Source organism: Mytilus edulis, chromosome 14 (assembly GCF_963676685.1).
Source record: "Mytilus edulis chromosome 14, xbMytEdul2.2, whole genome shotgun sequence".
NCBI classification, from domain to species: domain Eukaryota; kingdom Metazoa; phylum Mollusca; class Bivalvia; order Mytilida; family Mytilidae; genus Mytilus; species Mytilus edulis.
The window spans coordinates 30118544-30134801 of record NC_092357.1 but is presented as its reverse complement, the minus strand read 5'-3'; the positions used below and the strand labels follow the sequence as shown (position 1 = coordinate 30134801).

Here is a 16258-nt window from a genome sequence, read left to right as displayed (position 1 = left end):
ACTTCTGATAACAAAGATACACGTAATGTTTGCTCTTAAAAAAGTAGCAAAAATAACAAAAAAAATGCATACGTAAAATGTATCCTTTCTTAGCATTGCTTGGAATATTTTTGTTTGTTTGCCTACAGATCCACCAAATGTGAAGATAAAATATAAGAATGTAACTATCGATATACGAAAAAGGAACATGCAGTGTATAGCAGACGGAATACCGACAGAGTACACATATAGTCCATGGGAACATCGTTCGGAATACAATGAACTCATAAGATATTTAGATTTCTCTAGCAAAGGGAAACTTATTCTACCGAGTACCGAATCAAAGTCAGATAGATATCAAGACAGTGGAATTTATATATGTAGAGTTTCAAATGGTATTCCAGATGGAAATAGTAATTATGAACAAGCTGGGAAAGGGTATTTTGTTTCGGAAGGTAATTCTAATTTCTGTTACATTTCATAGAACAAACTTGTTTACATTAAATGTCCTCATTACGAAGTTTGCTGAAAGATAAGGCATTTCCACAATTTTAGATCAGTTACTGTAATACAAGTAATCATTTGATAATTGGTAAACTTCTATTGTCTTTACTTTCCACAATTGGTACAACAGATCTAGATGGATCGAACTTGCGATATAATGTCCACAAAATGATACTGAGTTGGTGTCTTTATCACCAGAATTGTAGACACACCATTGAAAACCAACAACTGGGCCTCTACAGGCATTGTTGATCAAACTGATCATGGACAAAACTGATATGATTCGAACGCATTAGAGGTCGCAATATCCAAATTCCCATCGAATGACTCAATTTATGCAATAAAACAATAACAGGTACTCAGTATCATAAAGTCCTCAGATAAGTTCAGATGGACCTCCTTTCCTTAAGCTATTGATTAAATTTGTTGTAATATTTTCATTCTACATGTTGTTTTATACTAGGTCCTCCCGTAATCGTTCATGAGAACAGTCCAAAGCAGTACGCCTTAACAGGACAGCAAGTTATAATCAAACTAAATGTTTTGAGTTATTCTGATATAATTTGCAAAGCAATTAGTAAGGTAAATGGTATGCTGGAACCTACAGATCCTTCAAGAATAACAATTGAGCCCGTGAAAGTTATGGATGTTTTTCATGGAGAAAACGTGTCAGTGAATGGACTTAAAATTGCATTTTATTTCACAAAGTTGACGTCAAGTCATTTTCAAATGTATAATATTACTGTATGTAATATGTTTGGAAATCAAAGCTATGTCGTAAAGCTAATTTCTTCCAGTAAGTACTTACAATAGTTATAGAGGACACATCGTTTCCGCCAATTAACTTTTTACATGTCTTCATACAAAAAAGAAAACGATTTTTAAAACATGAATAATATTACCAAACGGCTGTAGGTTATAACAAATTTAATAATACAGTTATAACTAAGGATTTTCTTATCCCAGGAATAGATTACCTTAGCCGTATTTGGCACAACTTTTTGGAATTTCGGGTCCTCAATGCTCTTCAACTTTGTACTTGTTTGGCTTTTTTTTAACAATTTTGATCTGAGCGTCACTGATGAGTCTTATGTAGACGAACCGTGCGTCTGGCGTATTAATTTAAAACCCTGGTACCTTTGATAACTATTATAAGGTGATAATACTAATTATAAAAGAAGATGTGGTATGAATACCAGTGAGACAACTAGTTACATCTTATAAATCGATTGAAAATAATACATTAAACGTACCTCAGTTAAGAATTCACATTATATTTATTTTAAAATTGTTGATTCGTTCCTCATTTGGTCTTCAGAGGAGAGTTGTCTCTTATGTATATAAGGTCATAAGAATATAATAGAATTATCAAATGACAAATGACGATTTCAAATTGCAAATTAAAAAGAAAAGTAGGTTAACATTAAAAAAGTAAAACCATTTGCATGAAATTATGATGGAAATAATTTAGAAACAGTACAGAACAGTACAGTATTTATTTAGAAACAGCAATATATTTCCACCTGTTAGATCAGATATACTTTTCTTTTTAATTGTGATTTTCACGATTCATTTTAGTTAGTTTCACCTCTTGGTTTGTCAAACTGTAAAGCCTCGGTCACACCTTACCGGAATGCAAGAACGGACGACTAACGGATGAAAATAAAAGTTGTCCGTTGACAAAATTTTTATCCGTTGGGAGTCCGTTGATGTAATGACCGAATAAAACAGACGTGTAACGAATGCATAACGGACACACACCGGATATGCAACGTACGAGAAACGGAAACGTACCGGACAGAACGGATGTCAAACGTATATCCAACGGACGAGTACCACATAAAACGGACATCTAACGGAGGCGTACCGGATAACACGGATGAACAAGATACACGGAAAAATTAAAGGAAACACTTATAATAATACATGTAAATCGGATAAATATTCAAAATGTTTCTGTGTAACTGGTTTTGGTTTATTCTTCAAAATGCCGCCAAAAGCCAATGTCTGACCTGAATAAGAGCTGATTGGTTGTGAAGACGTGCCCTTACTCTAAAATCAATTATGAATAATAATAAGGGTTCATGAACTTTAAGAAATCTGACATGCCAATAATTAGCATTTCTGACGCGAAATTTTCAATTGGCATTTATCCGTTTCAGATCCGTTCATCATCCGTTTTATCCGTCATACGTCCGGTAGAAGTCCGTTTGTGAATTTATCTTCCAGACCTCCAACGGATGTATAACGGACACGTAACGGATACAAAACGAAAACGAAACGAACGAGTACCGTACAAAACGGACGTCTACCGGATGCTCAACGGACATTTCATCCGTTGTACGTCCGCTCAAAGTTTTGAACATGCTAAAAAATGTCTACCGGACAGAATGGACGTCAACGGATTAAACGTAAGCTAAACGGACATGCAATGGATATGGACGGATGTCTAACGGATAAGAACGGACGTCGAACGGACATGAACGGATTGAAAAAAAAAGTTAATTGTTAGGCATCCGTTCGAGCTATCCATTAAGGTGTGACCGAGGCTTAAGGGATGTTGGAAATAAATCATGCCCAAGAAAATGTCATGCAGAATGTAATCGTTATCATATTTGATAAAACACTGTCAACATATTCTACAACACAGATTAAAGAACGACTTTAAGAAATTTGTATTCGTGTTTCAAATGTATTCTATAATCTACAGACAAAGAAGAGACAGATAGGAAAAGGGACACTGGAAATATTACAGTTCCGATAGTCTTAGCTTCTGTTGTCGTGTGTTTTGCTATCATTCTAATCATTATAGGTAAGTTTTATACAAAAAAATGTGCATATGTCGATGCAATGTTAGTTAAGTCATTGTATTAATTTTTACTTGCGTTTTGGGAAGGCATACTGGTTATGGAAGTTATGGAAACTTGCATTGTTTCACAGAAATCAAGTGTTTTAATTGATAAAAAAAAATTCCATTCAGTGTGCTGATAATACTTTGGGTCCTATTTCTAGAGGGAATAGTCTTTAGTTGGTTAGGTATGATTACAATGAATTTTATGAATCTCGCAACATTTTAATTCATGAACTTCAACATGCTCAACATTATTTACAGACTAACTAATCGAAGAATCAAAATAGAGAAAAATATTCAACGAGTGACCGAACAACACATTAATTCTCGAATGCGCGTAGCGCATGAGTTAATTATCACAGTTGTTCGGTCACGAGTTAAATGTTTTTCGATATTTGAATTCTTTTATTAGTTATTCTTTTTATTACATTGGCAAATGGCTTTTTTTTTAAAAGAAATTAATGTAAACATGTCAGGAACTATATTTTTTTTCTACGCATTCACAATTTTATTTTGATCTGCCGTTATCGACGTCTTGACAACGCATATTGTTGTATGACGTCAGAGAGTGAAATAACCACGTTTATTTCACATGTGAAATTATCGGCTTTTATTTAACTGGGAAATCAATGTAAATCATTGCAACCAATGTAATAAGTTCAGTTAATCAAGTTCTTAAGTACAGATAACACAATGATTTGGTTGTTTCATTTCAAAATAAAAAAAATCATGGTAATTTTGAGTGCTGCAATTAGAAATGCTGGATTTTCCCTAAATTTGCCAAGTGTTTAAAAAGAGATTATAAAGAAAAAAGACTGATAATAGTATCTGTATGACCGACCACAAATGTAAAAGTGGAATATACCCTGTCCAGCGGTCCTTCGGATGTTGGTGGTATCTAAAGTGGCGCTAGTGGTCAAATTCAGGTTCACCTATTTGACCCGAGTTCTCATACTTTATTGATAACAATGTAAAAAATGTATCCAAATTATAATAAGTAAAAAAAAAAAAAAAAATATACCGGGCATGGGCTTGATAATTCGTAGTTTCGTTTTGTTAATATATTAATCTAGACGCCATCTAGTTTAATGTGTAACTGTGGAATTGACCCCCCAAGACCTCTGATTGCCGTAAAATACAAACATAAATATAGATATAAATAGATGTTAGACTCGTGTTTTTGGATTTTGCTTAGTCTGTTTAATTTCATATTATAGATTAAATATATATGTTAATAATCATTTGTACCTGTATAAGAATGATTTTTGTGTAAATCGAATCAGTATATCAAATGATTTATCTTTGTTTCACTTTCAATGTTGACATTCTTTTCCTTTAAATGACTGAACACGCATAATGCATGTGGTAACAAGTGCTAGCTAAGGAGTTTAATTTAATATAAAAAAAAATATGGTATGATTGCCAATGAAACAACTCTCTACACGAGACCAAAATGACACAGAAATTAACAACAATAGGTCATCGAACAGCCTTCAACAATGAGCATAGCCCATACCGCATAGTCAGCTATAAAGGCCCCGAAATGACAAAAGTAAAACAATTCAAAGTAGAAAACTAACGGCCAAATTTATGTAAAAAAAATGAACGAAAAACAAATATGTAACAAATAAACAAACGGCAACCATTGAATTACAGGTTCCTGACTTGAAACAGACACCTTTATTTGGATGGAGAGTTGTCTCCTTGGCACTTACACCACATCTTCCTATATCTACATGCACACATTCTGTGGCGGGGTTAAACATGCTAGCGGTATCCCAACCCTCCCCATAACCTGGGACAGTAGTATAACAGTACAACATAAGAAGGAAGTTCACATGAATACGGATTTAATAAGGTCAAACTATTCACTTGCAAGTGATCAATTCATCATCAATGTTTCTTAGCTGATTTTGACGAAATGTAAACATACTAGCTGCTAAAAGTGATTTATCATGTTACTGTACTGACATGAATAATCATTGATATGGTCGTATTTATGAATTAACTGTTTACAAAATTTTTGGATTTTTAAAATGAGGAATATATTACCTTAGCTGTATCTGGAAAAACTTTTATGAACTTTGGTCCTTAATGCTCTTCAACTTAGTTTTTAATGTGGCCTTTTATTTTATTTTTTTGGATTCAAGCGTCACTGATGAATCTTTTGTATACGAAACGCGCGTCTGGCGTAAATACAAAATTTAATCCTGGTTTCTGTGATGAGTTTATTTACAACCACAAGTCGATGCCTCTGCTGGTGGAGTTTTAATTCCCCGAAGGTATCACCAGCCAAGTAGTCAGCACTTATGTGCTGACTTTAATTATCATTGATATGGTCAAATTTATAAATTAAATACTTACAAAACTTTTGAATTTTTGAAATACTAAGACTTTAGTACCTCAGGAATAGATTACCTTAGCTGTATTTGGCAAAACTTTTATGAACTTTGGTCCTCAATGCTCTTCAACTTCGTACTTTATTTTTTTCTACATATTGTGTTGTACAATATTTATTTTCATCCTGCTTTGTGCCAATTATAAATTATTATATATTATAAATGACAACGAACATACAATTGTTTAAAATCATCATATTCCCTCGAAACATAAGATATATTCTTTTGTCATAGTGGTTGCATTTGTATAACATATTCCTATCATTACTTTTCTTTTTAAGTACAAAAGTACATGTAACACTTCTTAAATATTTCTTTTTTATCTCCTTTATACAGTGATAGAATATGGTATATTTTTGATAACACATTATACTATACATGGCAAAAAAGGCAAATTATATGAGTTTTTTTTTTTTTATTTATCGCATAAAGTGTCTTAAATAATTTGATAATGGAGGCCTGATTTCTTGTTATAGTGAAAAGGAAGAAAAGGACCAACAACAGGTACAGTGATGATTTTTTGCATGCCAAGACTAACTCACATTTGTCTGCTCAGTTTTTTAGCTGTATTATAATGCGTTCGTGGTGACTGACGGAAATACTGATTGGACAGGGATCCGTATGGGAATAGCTCATTTTTATTTAAATAGTTATTATCGCTATTTTGTATATTTTTCCATTGATCTTTTTTTGTGATAATTTTTCATATTACTCATGCTACTCGCTTGAGATGGAAAATTATCGCTAGAAACTAAGGAGGTACGTTGCCTTGCTAATGAAATTGACATGTAATTGACAACGTCGTCATAGGTAAAATAGCGATAAACAGATTATCGTTGGTCATCTCAACTCGATTGTACCCGTACCGGCTCAAGCAAGAAAACCAATACCTTTGAGATGATCAATGATAATCTATAAATACAGCAACTGCTTTTTTCACTCTTAAATTCTTTATTATATGTAGGGGTTTGATATGCTTTCATATCAACAAAAAACGTATAACTAAAAAACCCTTCAGACAGCTAGCAAGTGTCTTGAAAGGCTTGCTAGTTTCCAAAAGACACTTACATGTAATTTACACCGTGGAAGTTTTTGCCAAAAGCCTTGCAAGTAAACCTATCCATATTAAGGTATGCATAAACTGAACTTCGTAAGCACTGTATCTGAAGTCCTTGAAAGACAAACAACCTAACAGCGAATGATAGGAATGACACTGGTCTTGTTAACTAGATAACTAAGTAATATTTTGCAAGAAAAACACCTTCTTATTTATCTAGCTTTAATTAAAGCACCATGGATATGTTCCGGACCAAATGAATATTTGGACCATACGTGTATGGTCATGACCATATGCGTATACTCATATGGTCCGACCGTACGCGTATGGTCGGACCATACGAGTATAATACTCGTTTCTTGTTATTAACGGGCCGGACCATATGAATATTTGGACCATATAGGTATTTTTTTCTTCAAATTACATTATAAACGTTTCAATAATACAAACACTTATTCTAAAATAACAGTGATGGTAACATGACAGATTATTAATTTTATAATCCAAAAACTACGTAAAAATTAAATATTGATGCCATAGTTAGTTTTCATCACTGGTTACATTTGTGCATTTAGGCTTGGTGTGACATTCACTTCCAAACGCTATCATAGCTTTTTTTCATTTGCAAGAAATTAGTGCACGATCCTTTTCATTTACTCCTTTTGTTTGCGAGTGAAAAGCTAGCCTTTATGTAGTTCCGTACAGTGACTCGGAGGTCTTTGGCCATTCTGATGTTTACGGTGTAGAAGCACTAGATCTCAAATATCGTAAAATGACTGCAATACACCATTTTCACAAGACAACTTAAACAAACTATGTTACTTTCCAGTGACTTCATGTGTAACAGTTCATTAAGAACATTTTGGAATTTTTAGCTCACCTGGCCCGAAGGGCCTATGGCTAAAAAAAGAACATAGGGGTAAAATGCAGTTTTTGGCTTATAACTCAAACACCAAAGCATTTAGAGCATATCTGACAAGGGGTAAAATTGTTTATCAGGTCAAGATGTATCTGCCCTGAAATTTTCAGATGAATCGGACAACCCGTTATTTGGTTGATGCCCCTGAATTGGTTATTTGAAGGAAATTTTGCTGTTTTTGGTTAATATCTAAAATATTATTATAGATAGAGATAAAGTGTAAACAGCAATAATGTTCAGCAAAGTAAGATTTACAAATAAGTCAGCATGACTAAAATGGTCAGTTGACACCTTTAGGAGTTATTGCCCCTTTATAGTCAATTTTTAACCTTTTTCGTAAATCTTAGTAATCTTTTAGAAAAATCTTCTCCTCTTAAAATACTGGGCCAAATTAAACCAAACTTGGCCACAATCATCTTTGGGGTATCTTGTTAAAGATGGCTGCCATGGCTAAACATAGAACATAGGGGTAAAATGCAGTTTTTAGCTTATAACTCAAAAACCAAAGCATTTAGAGAAAATCTGACAGGAGGTGATTAATTGTTTATCAGGTCAGGATCTATCTGCCCTGGAATTTTCAGATGAATCAGATAACTGGTTGTTAGGTTGCTGCCCTGAATTGGTAATTTTAAGGAAATTTTACCGTTTTTTGTTATTATCTTGAATATTATTAAAGATAGAGATAAACTGTAAACAGCAATATTGTACAGAAAATTAAGACCTAAAAATAAGTCAACATGACCAAAATGGTCAATTGACCCTCTAAAGAGTTATTGCCCTTAATAGTCAATTTTTAACAATTTTCATAAAATTTGTAAATTTTCACTAACATTTTCCACTGAAACTACTGGGCCAAGTTCATTATAGATAGAGATAATTGTAAGCAGCAAGAATGTTTAGTAAAGTAAGATCAACAAACACATCACCATCACCAAAACACACTTTTGTCATGAATCCATCTGTGTCCTTTGATTAATATTCACATAGACCAAGGTGAGCGACACAGGCTATTTAGAGCCTCTAGTTTTATTTAGTCGACATATTGACATTCACTCGTAATAATAAATCGATAATGGCCATCGGTAATTACCATCGGTATGATATATGTTTACTATGAAATTTGACAATTAAGTAAAATTAACTTTTTGAAACTTCTTATTTTTATTTGGCTTATCTTTTTATTATGATATAATAATAAAATTACCTATATGATAGCGTCTTTTTAATGAACGGTCATACCATCTGAAGAGTTTTGAAGTTTTAAAAAGGTCGGGAACTCTAGATTTCCTGAATATATTTGCATAGTAATACGGCCTTGAAAAACTAACCAATCGAATCAATGAAATACAATTGTGCATTGTGGGCTACTACGAGTTTACTACTACTTGAAAACACGTAGAATTAGTGGAAAAACTGTCAACTAATATAGTGTCTGGGACTATCAATATAAATGTTTTTGTTCTGCGAATATTTTTTTTGTAAAATATATAACATAATCTTCAATTTGCATGCTCAGATTAAAAAAACATTGTTAACGGGCTTCACGATTTGACTTTCTTTTTCGCCATGTAAAAGTAGTCGAACAGGTTTTTTGTTATGCAGTGTCCTTGTGCAATTATTTCACGGCATGAAACAGTGAAGTTTTAGATGAATTGACCAATGTTTAGTATGAACAATTGTTGAGCCCTTTTAAACCTTTTAAATTCCTAAAACATTTCTGCCTCGAAAAACATGAAAACTGGCACTGAAACACTTCTATCTGTACTGGATGTGTAAACTTTTTCATCAGGACCGGAACTAAAAGTAGGAGCACCATTATATTTAGTATGCTAAAAAAAGTGTTATTAAAGCGGAACGTAAATAGCTTAATATACTTTGTATAGTCTCATCCATCGATAATGTCCGTCTGTTGCTAATTTTATCCCAAAATATACCTCAGAGGTATTCTTATCGTTCGGCTGTTGTCTTATTGACGTATGCACAAAATCTCCAATTATTTAAATCCTCTGGATCATAGTGGGTTTCATATTACCTTTTATTTTTTTTTTCTAAAACGTGCCTTGTATAAAGAAATAAGAAGATGAGATATGAGTGCCAAATGATACATTTTTCCATCCTAGACACAATCTTGTAAAGTAAGCAATTTTAGGTTCAATGCTGAAAGTAAGCTATAAAAGGACCAAAAATAACATGTGTAAAACAATCAAAACAAAACAAAAACACAAAAAAACCCGGCTTTATTTAATATACAAAAGCAGAAGAAATATATCCAATAAATAAAAGAAACACAATAGCTTGATTTCCAACCCTGCAATTTTTACAAAATATATATATAATATCAAAGCTACCACCTTGTCGCACATAAAATTGATAACATAATTAATGGTTTTAATACGATTGGTAAATGTACGAGTCCGTTTAAAAAATCCAATGTATCCATTAGAAACAAATCAAACTCTGCAAAGACGAAAAAAAGAAATGAAACTACAGTTGCTGCTTCACTACCTTCAGAACAAAATGTCCAGTTTGAAAGCCCCAAATATAGAAATATGTCAAAAATCAATAATACCTATAGATTTTGATAACACTGTCAAGACAAAAATTCAAAAAGGTGTTGTGTAGTTTCGATGAAATATGATGGATGATATGGGTCTTGTGCACGTTTTGTACCTTTTAAATTCTCAAAATGAAAATATTACTTAGTGTTCTACAGACGTTAGTAAATATATTCGATAATGGATAATCGAACTTTCTGAAAGATGTTTGTATACAAAAATAAGGAGATGTGGTATGATTGCCCATTAAAGCTCACATGAAGTGGATGTAAGTAGTGATATGCATCTGTAATGCCTTCAACAATGATAAATACCCATACCGTATAATCGGCCCCGATTGATAAATATTCCATGTTGTTTAAGGCAAAGAAATAAACACATTCCTTTCCTCGATTTAAATAACTTTTTAATCATAAAAGAAGGTACAATAACATAAAATAAATTTTGTGGAATCTTAGAAAGTTTAGTAAGCTCAACAGATCTTTAACAAATTCTAAGTCTTAGCCTTTTTACGAACACAAAATTCATAGGAACCTATTTTTTTAATCTATATCTACCAGCTATACAAAAAGTGCCGAACCCCATGAATACTAGCACCGGCTATTATCGACGTCTAACTTTACACTAGTAAGTTTGTCTGATGGGTAATTGTATTTTTCACTGTTGCTTCGCTGCTGTCTGGTGAACGAATACCTGATATCTCCGTGTCATCATCAAACATATTAATGGATGTACATCGGGTAATTCAAACACTTGTTTCTTCGCATAGAAACAACTTTCGTAAATCTGAGCATTGAACGAATACTTTACAAATTTTAACACGAACTATAAATGTGGATACAAAAAATTAAAAACTAAGCGATATTGTTAATCCCGCATTGCATGAAAAAATGTGTTGTAGTTCAGTAAATAACACACTTGTTTGGTTGATTGTAGACACGTAGTAGTCCATCATGCATTGTTACTCATTTAGTGGATTGGTAAAAAAAACCAGGTAAAAATGAATTGCGTCACACGTTAATAAACAGTTACATGTGCGAGGACATAAGTATGCTAATTCATGCATTTCCATATAAGGTAGTGTTCCCGACCTATTAAAAGTAAACTGTAACAGAGTGTTAATTACACCGACCATATGAGTATATACCCATATCGTCATGACCATACGTGCATTGAATATACTCCAGGATGGCTTGAATAGATTAGTGATTTTTATTAGCAAAGAAATAATCTATATCATAAACGGGAAGCTTAATACAAAAATTTATGATAAAAGAGATGATTTTTCATTTCCTATTGTTAATTATCCATTTTTAGATGGTGACGTTCCCTTGTCACCATCTTATGGTGTTTATATATCTCAACTTGTACGATTCGCTCGTGTATGTAACAATGTATTAGATTTTAGCGAGAGAAATTTATGTATTACTGAAAAATTATTACACCAGGGTTTTCGATATCACAAACTGGTCAAAACATTTACTAAATTTTATCACCGGTATAAGGAAATAATTCGTAAATATAACTCAACATGCAGACATCTTATACGTTCAGGTATTTCACATCCAAAATTTTATGGAAATATTCTTTATAAAGCACAAAAATGTCAGTATTCTCCTCAGAAACTAACAAAACCTTTAAATAGACTTATTAAAAGGGGATATAGTTACGATACTGTTGTCAGGTCATTAAAGATTGCATATTTTGGCTTTAACATTGATTCACTGATAGGGTCTTTGCATCGGAACTAAACACATTTATTTCTAAAAAAACAGTTGTTGGCATGACACGGGTTATGTTCTTCTCATATATTTTATGATAGTATGATACTAAACCCCTAACGGGAGGGATTGTACCTGATATTCATATGATGAAGACATAATCTTTCAATCAGTTTAATTGAGGTCTGGAGCTGGCATGTCAGTTAACTGCTAGTAGTCTGTTGTTATTTATGTATTATTGTCATTTTATTTATTTTCTTTTGTTACATCTTTTGACATCAGACTCGGACTTCTCTTGAACTGAATTTTAATGTGCGTATTGTTATTGTTTTACTTTTCTACATTGGCTAGAGGTATAGGGGGAGGGTTGAGATCTCATAAACATGTTTAACCCCGCCGCAATTTTGCGCCTGTCCCAAGTCAGGAGCCTCTGGCCTTTGTTAGTCTTGTATGATTTTAAATTTTAGTTTCTTGTGTATAATTCGGAGTTTAGTATGACGTCCATTATCACTGTACTATTATGCATATTTTTAGGGGCCAGCTGAAGGACACCTACGGGTGCGGGAATTCTCGCTACATTGAAGACCCATTGGTTGCCTTCGGCTGTTGTTTGCTCTATGGTCGGGTGGTTGTCGCTTTGACATATTCACCATTTCCTTTCTCAATTTTAGTATTGTTTTATTGAAAGGGTATAAATGTTTATGATCAAGGCCAACCAATTTGAAAAGGGAAAAACATGAACAACAATCAAGTTATGCAAGGTTGTAATTGACTGCATTGCACTTTAAAGCATTCATTCATGGGCGTCTAAGTTTGTTTAGGTTTTCAAATTAAGTAGTGAATCGATTTCCTCATGTTAATCAGCCCACTTTACTAATAAGCAAACAGATCTGCTCATAATAAACATAAATGATGAACATAATAGTTTGAACGTTCCAATATAAAGATGTTTTCATATTTATATACTGATATCTGCTTCAATTTAAATGAGCTTTAGGTAGAAATACATGTATGTGGTATGATTGTTAACACAACAAGTATCCAAAAGAGTCCAAGGTGGTTAGAAACCTTATTCCAGCGCATAACTATTAATAGTTTAGTGAGCTTATATACAGAAAAATAATACATACAGAATAATTGCGAAACATTGTTTTTCTATTTTCAGAAATATTGACGAAAATGTTGAAGGTGGGTTTCATGTAAAATTAACATTGTAAAATTCAAAAGACTATTTTGTATTTGTAATCGTCGAGCCTTCACAAATATATGTAAAGGAAAAAACAAGTATAAAGCGAAAATAACTAACATAGATTTCGTCTGTGTTGGTGTCGATGTCACCGGCATCAATATTCATGTTCAGTCTGTGGTTAACGTTTTTCTTTTTAATATACATTTCTAATTTTGTCAAAACTTTATGGGAATCTCTTAAGTATTTGTCCTTTTTGGTTAATGAGCTCTTCGTGTTTTTAACATTTTGGCCTAGAGCACCACCGAAAAGACATTGAATGTCGAAATGCGAGTATGTCACTGAAAAAATGGTACCCCTAATGTTGTCTTCCTTCAAACTTGGCCATAATTATATTACACTATTACAGAATTCCTATTATTAGAGGTCGGTCATTTAAAGACGTATCAACCGTATCATATACGTTGACGTATCCGCATCTGCAGATATACCAAAAAACAGTATATGATCCCGAGCTTTAATTTTATGTACTTTCAATAATGCAAATGGGCGACTGATTAATTTCTAATGCAGAAATTTACAAAACAATAAGGAAATATCGAGTTTTTGTTGAATATGTAACCCTACTTTTAAAGATAATCCGGATAGTTGGAACAGTTTACAGGCATGATAGGAGTGAATACGGTAAAATCGTTTGTTTGTGTATGAACTTGTGCCAAATTGTTAAATGAAAAATAGAGGGATACGCAGTACTTTCTATTACCTTTTATGATAAAATCGCAAATGAACCATATTCACAGTCCCTTACATGTATATAAGTAGTACATTTGATTTTTTTTTTTGTGTTTATTCATATAAGATCTAGAATTATTTTTTAACTAGATTATTAAACGATTGTGTACGATATTCGTGTACCTGCCCTAGATTGGCTCCTTTTTAAGGGCATGTAAAAGTAGTTGATAGAACCCCTTATTTTTGTTTTACAAAACACCACTATGACAAATATTGAAAGTGTATGTTTGATTGTTTCGAAGAAATTCCAATTAGTTTTTTTTAAATGAAGTATGGTCTTATTAATAAGCTCGGGATCACATAATAGTTTTTGATATATCTGCAGATGCGGATACGTCAACGTATACGATACGGTTAATAAGTTGTAAATGACCGACCTCTATTACTATATATGATATGAATTACTAATTATGTTAGAATTTCTAACCAACAAAGACACAGATATCGAAAGAAAAAGATAAATCAGAAATACAAAAAAAACTACTTTACATTAATATCATTTTTTAGAATGATATATATTTGTTAGATTTGTTGAAAATATTTACCGATAAATAGTGTGTATCCATTAGGACACCACAACTTTCTTTTCCTTTTTTACGAGTACGACTTGCCTCGAATATGACCTACAAATATGACATTGTTTTTTTGTAATTATCAATTAATCCTGCAATACTGAGAATACATACATTTGTTTGTACGGTTAAAAAATCTTAACACTTATAGTATACATTTATTACTCCTGATATCATGCGTTTGATGTCAGCGAACAGACCTGTTTAAATAACAATTGATTACAGATCAGTGTGGGAAATCCAGCACGGTATGTGTATAAGTCGTGTTCAATTGATTAGAAACCAAATAAATTAAACTTGTATTGTTAAATAGACTAGCTCACGTACCATCTTAATGTTATGTTGCAGGATAATCACAATATTGTACAGTCTACAAATACAAACAATCTATTTACACTTGCTATAAAACAAAAGAAAATACCGGCGAGCCTCACTTTTCTCGCTGTTTATAAAGCTCGAATAAATAAATTATTTATTTTCATAAACTATACTATTATTGGAAGTTTCTTAGTAGCAGGATGATGCATTTAAAGTTCCTTTCCTACACATACTTTAGAAATGAAATCTTCTACGTGCTAACCACATACACAATCACCAATAAACACACATGTAATAAAATATATATACTATTCTGCAAGCTGCTACGACTAAACAGCCATAAAAAATTATAATTCACAATCAAGCGAAAGTTGTCCTACTAAATCAAGATGTCGATAAGAAACACAACATTATGTCTATTGCATGTAAAATCCGAAATTGAGAGTTGTGCAACATATATTTATCATAAAAGGACACATTATTTGAGATTTATATGTATATTCATTGATGATTTTAATATGTTTATATCTAAGGACTTGCCGAACCCGTCGAAAATATCATGTATCATTCAGTCCAGCAAAACCAGACCAGTATGATGCCATCACCTGTCAGTACATTGCTACCGGATAACACGAGTAGCAATGGCACGGTTTCAGGTATTATTTATTAAGGTCGCACCGCATCGGTTTGATGTTAATTAACAAACCGTGCATTCGTTCTGATTTATGGAATTAACATTTAGGATCTATGAAAGAAACGTAAGACATTTTAAGAGATTATCGACAGTCCTGACATCTTCTTACAGCGTGATTTGATAATTTTTTTTTATCAATTATAATATAAGAAAACAAAGTGAAAGTGCCTTTTTGATTTGGCCTCTTAGACAGCAGACTAATTCTAGTAATTGAATTAATCATCCTATCCTTTATTCACGATTTTTAACAATTTTGGCGTTTTTGCCTATTATGGTAAATCGTAAAATAGGTGAATATTTTTTTGGTTTAAAAAACAAAATCATCAAGACAAAAATACAAGATCTGCAAAAGGTCAAATGCTTGAAATCAACTACTTTCCTTTACATATTTTGTTTTGGCATTTTTAACTGTTATCTTGTAGAATAGAAAAAGGGACACACAAGACATGAACTGCAATTAGTTTAACATAAATAAAAGTGTCAACTATAGGAGTTTTACTCATTGAATGACACATTTGTTTAACCAGGAAAAATACAAGATCACTAAAAAGGTGTATTAGTCATGAATCAGTTACTATCCAAAAAGGTTGGAGAGTTGTCATTATTGAAGATGAACGTAGACTTAGTTGTTCTACATATGCCCCTTCGCTCGTCTTGTGTAACATATCATTGTAACAATCATCCAAGTTTTTGGTGGGGTTGGTTTTGCTG

At 32.6% G+C, this 16258-nt stretch overlaps 1 protein-coding gene across 1 annotated transcript in view; it reads left to right on the top strand.

Annotated features, from left to right (window-relative positions):
• LOC139502462 (kin of IRRE-like protein 1) overlaps positions 1-16258 on the top strand; it is a 61774-nt gene that overhangs the window by 41933 nt on the left and 3583 nt on the right. The window contains exons 7-12 of the mRNA XM_071291941.1: positions 129-434; positions 947-1279; positions 3194-3295; positions 6210-6237; positions 13151-13173; positions 15387-15509. Coding sequence (XP_071148042.1) covers positions 129-434; positions 947-1279; positions 3194-3295; positions 6210-6237; positions 13151-13173; positions 15387-15509 — 915 coding nt within the window. The remainder of the gene's footprint in view (positions 1-128; positions 435-946; positions 1280-3193; positions 3296-6209; positions 6238-13150; positions 13174-15386; positions 15510-16258) is intronic.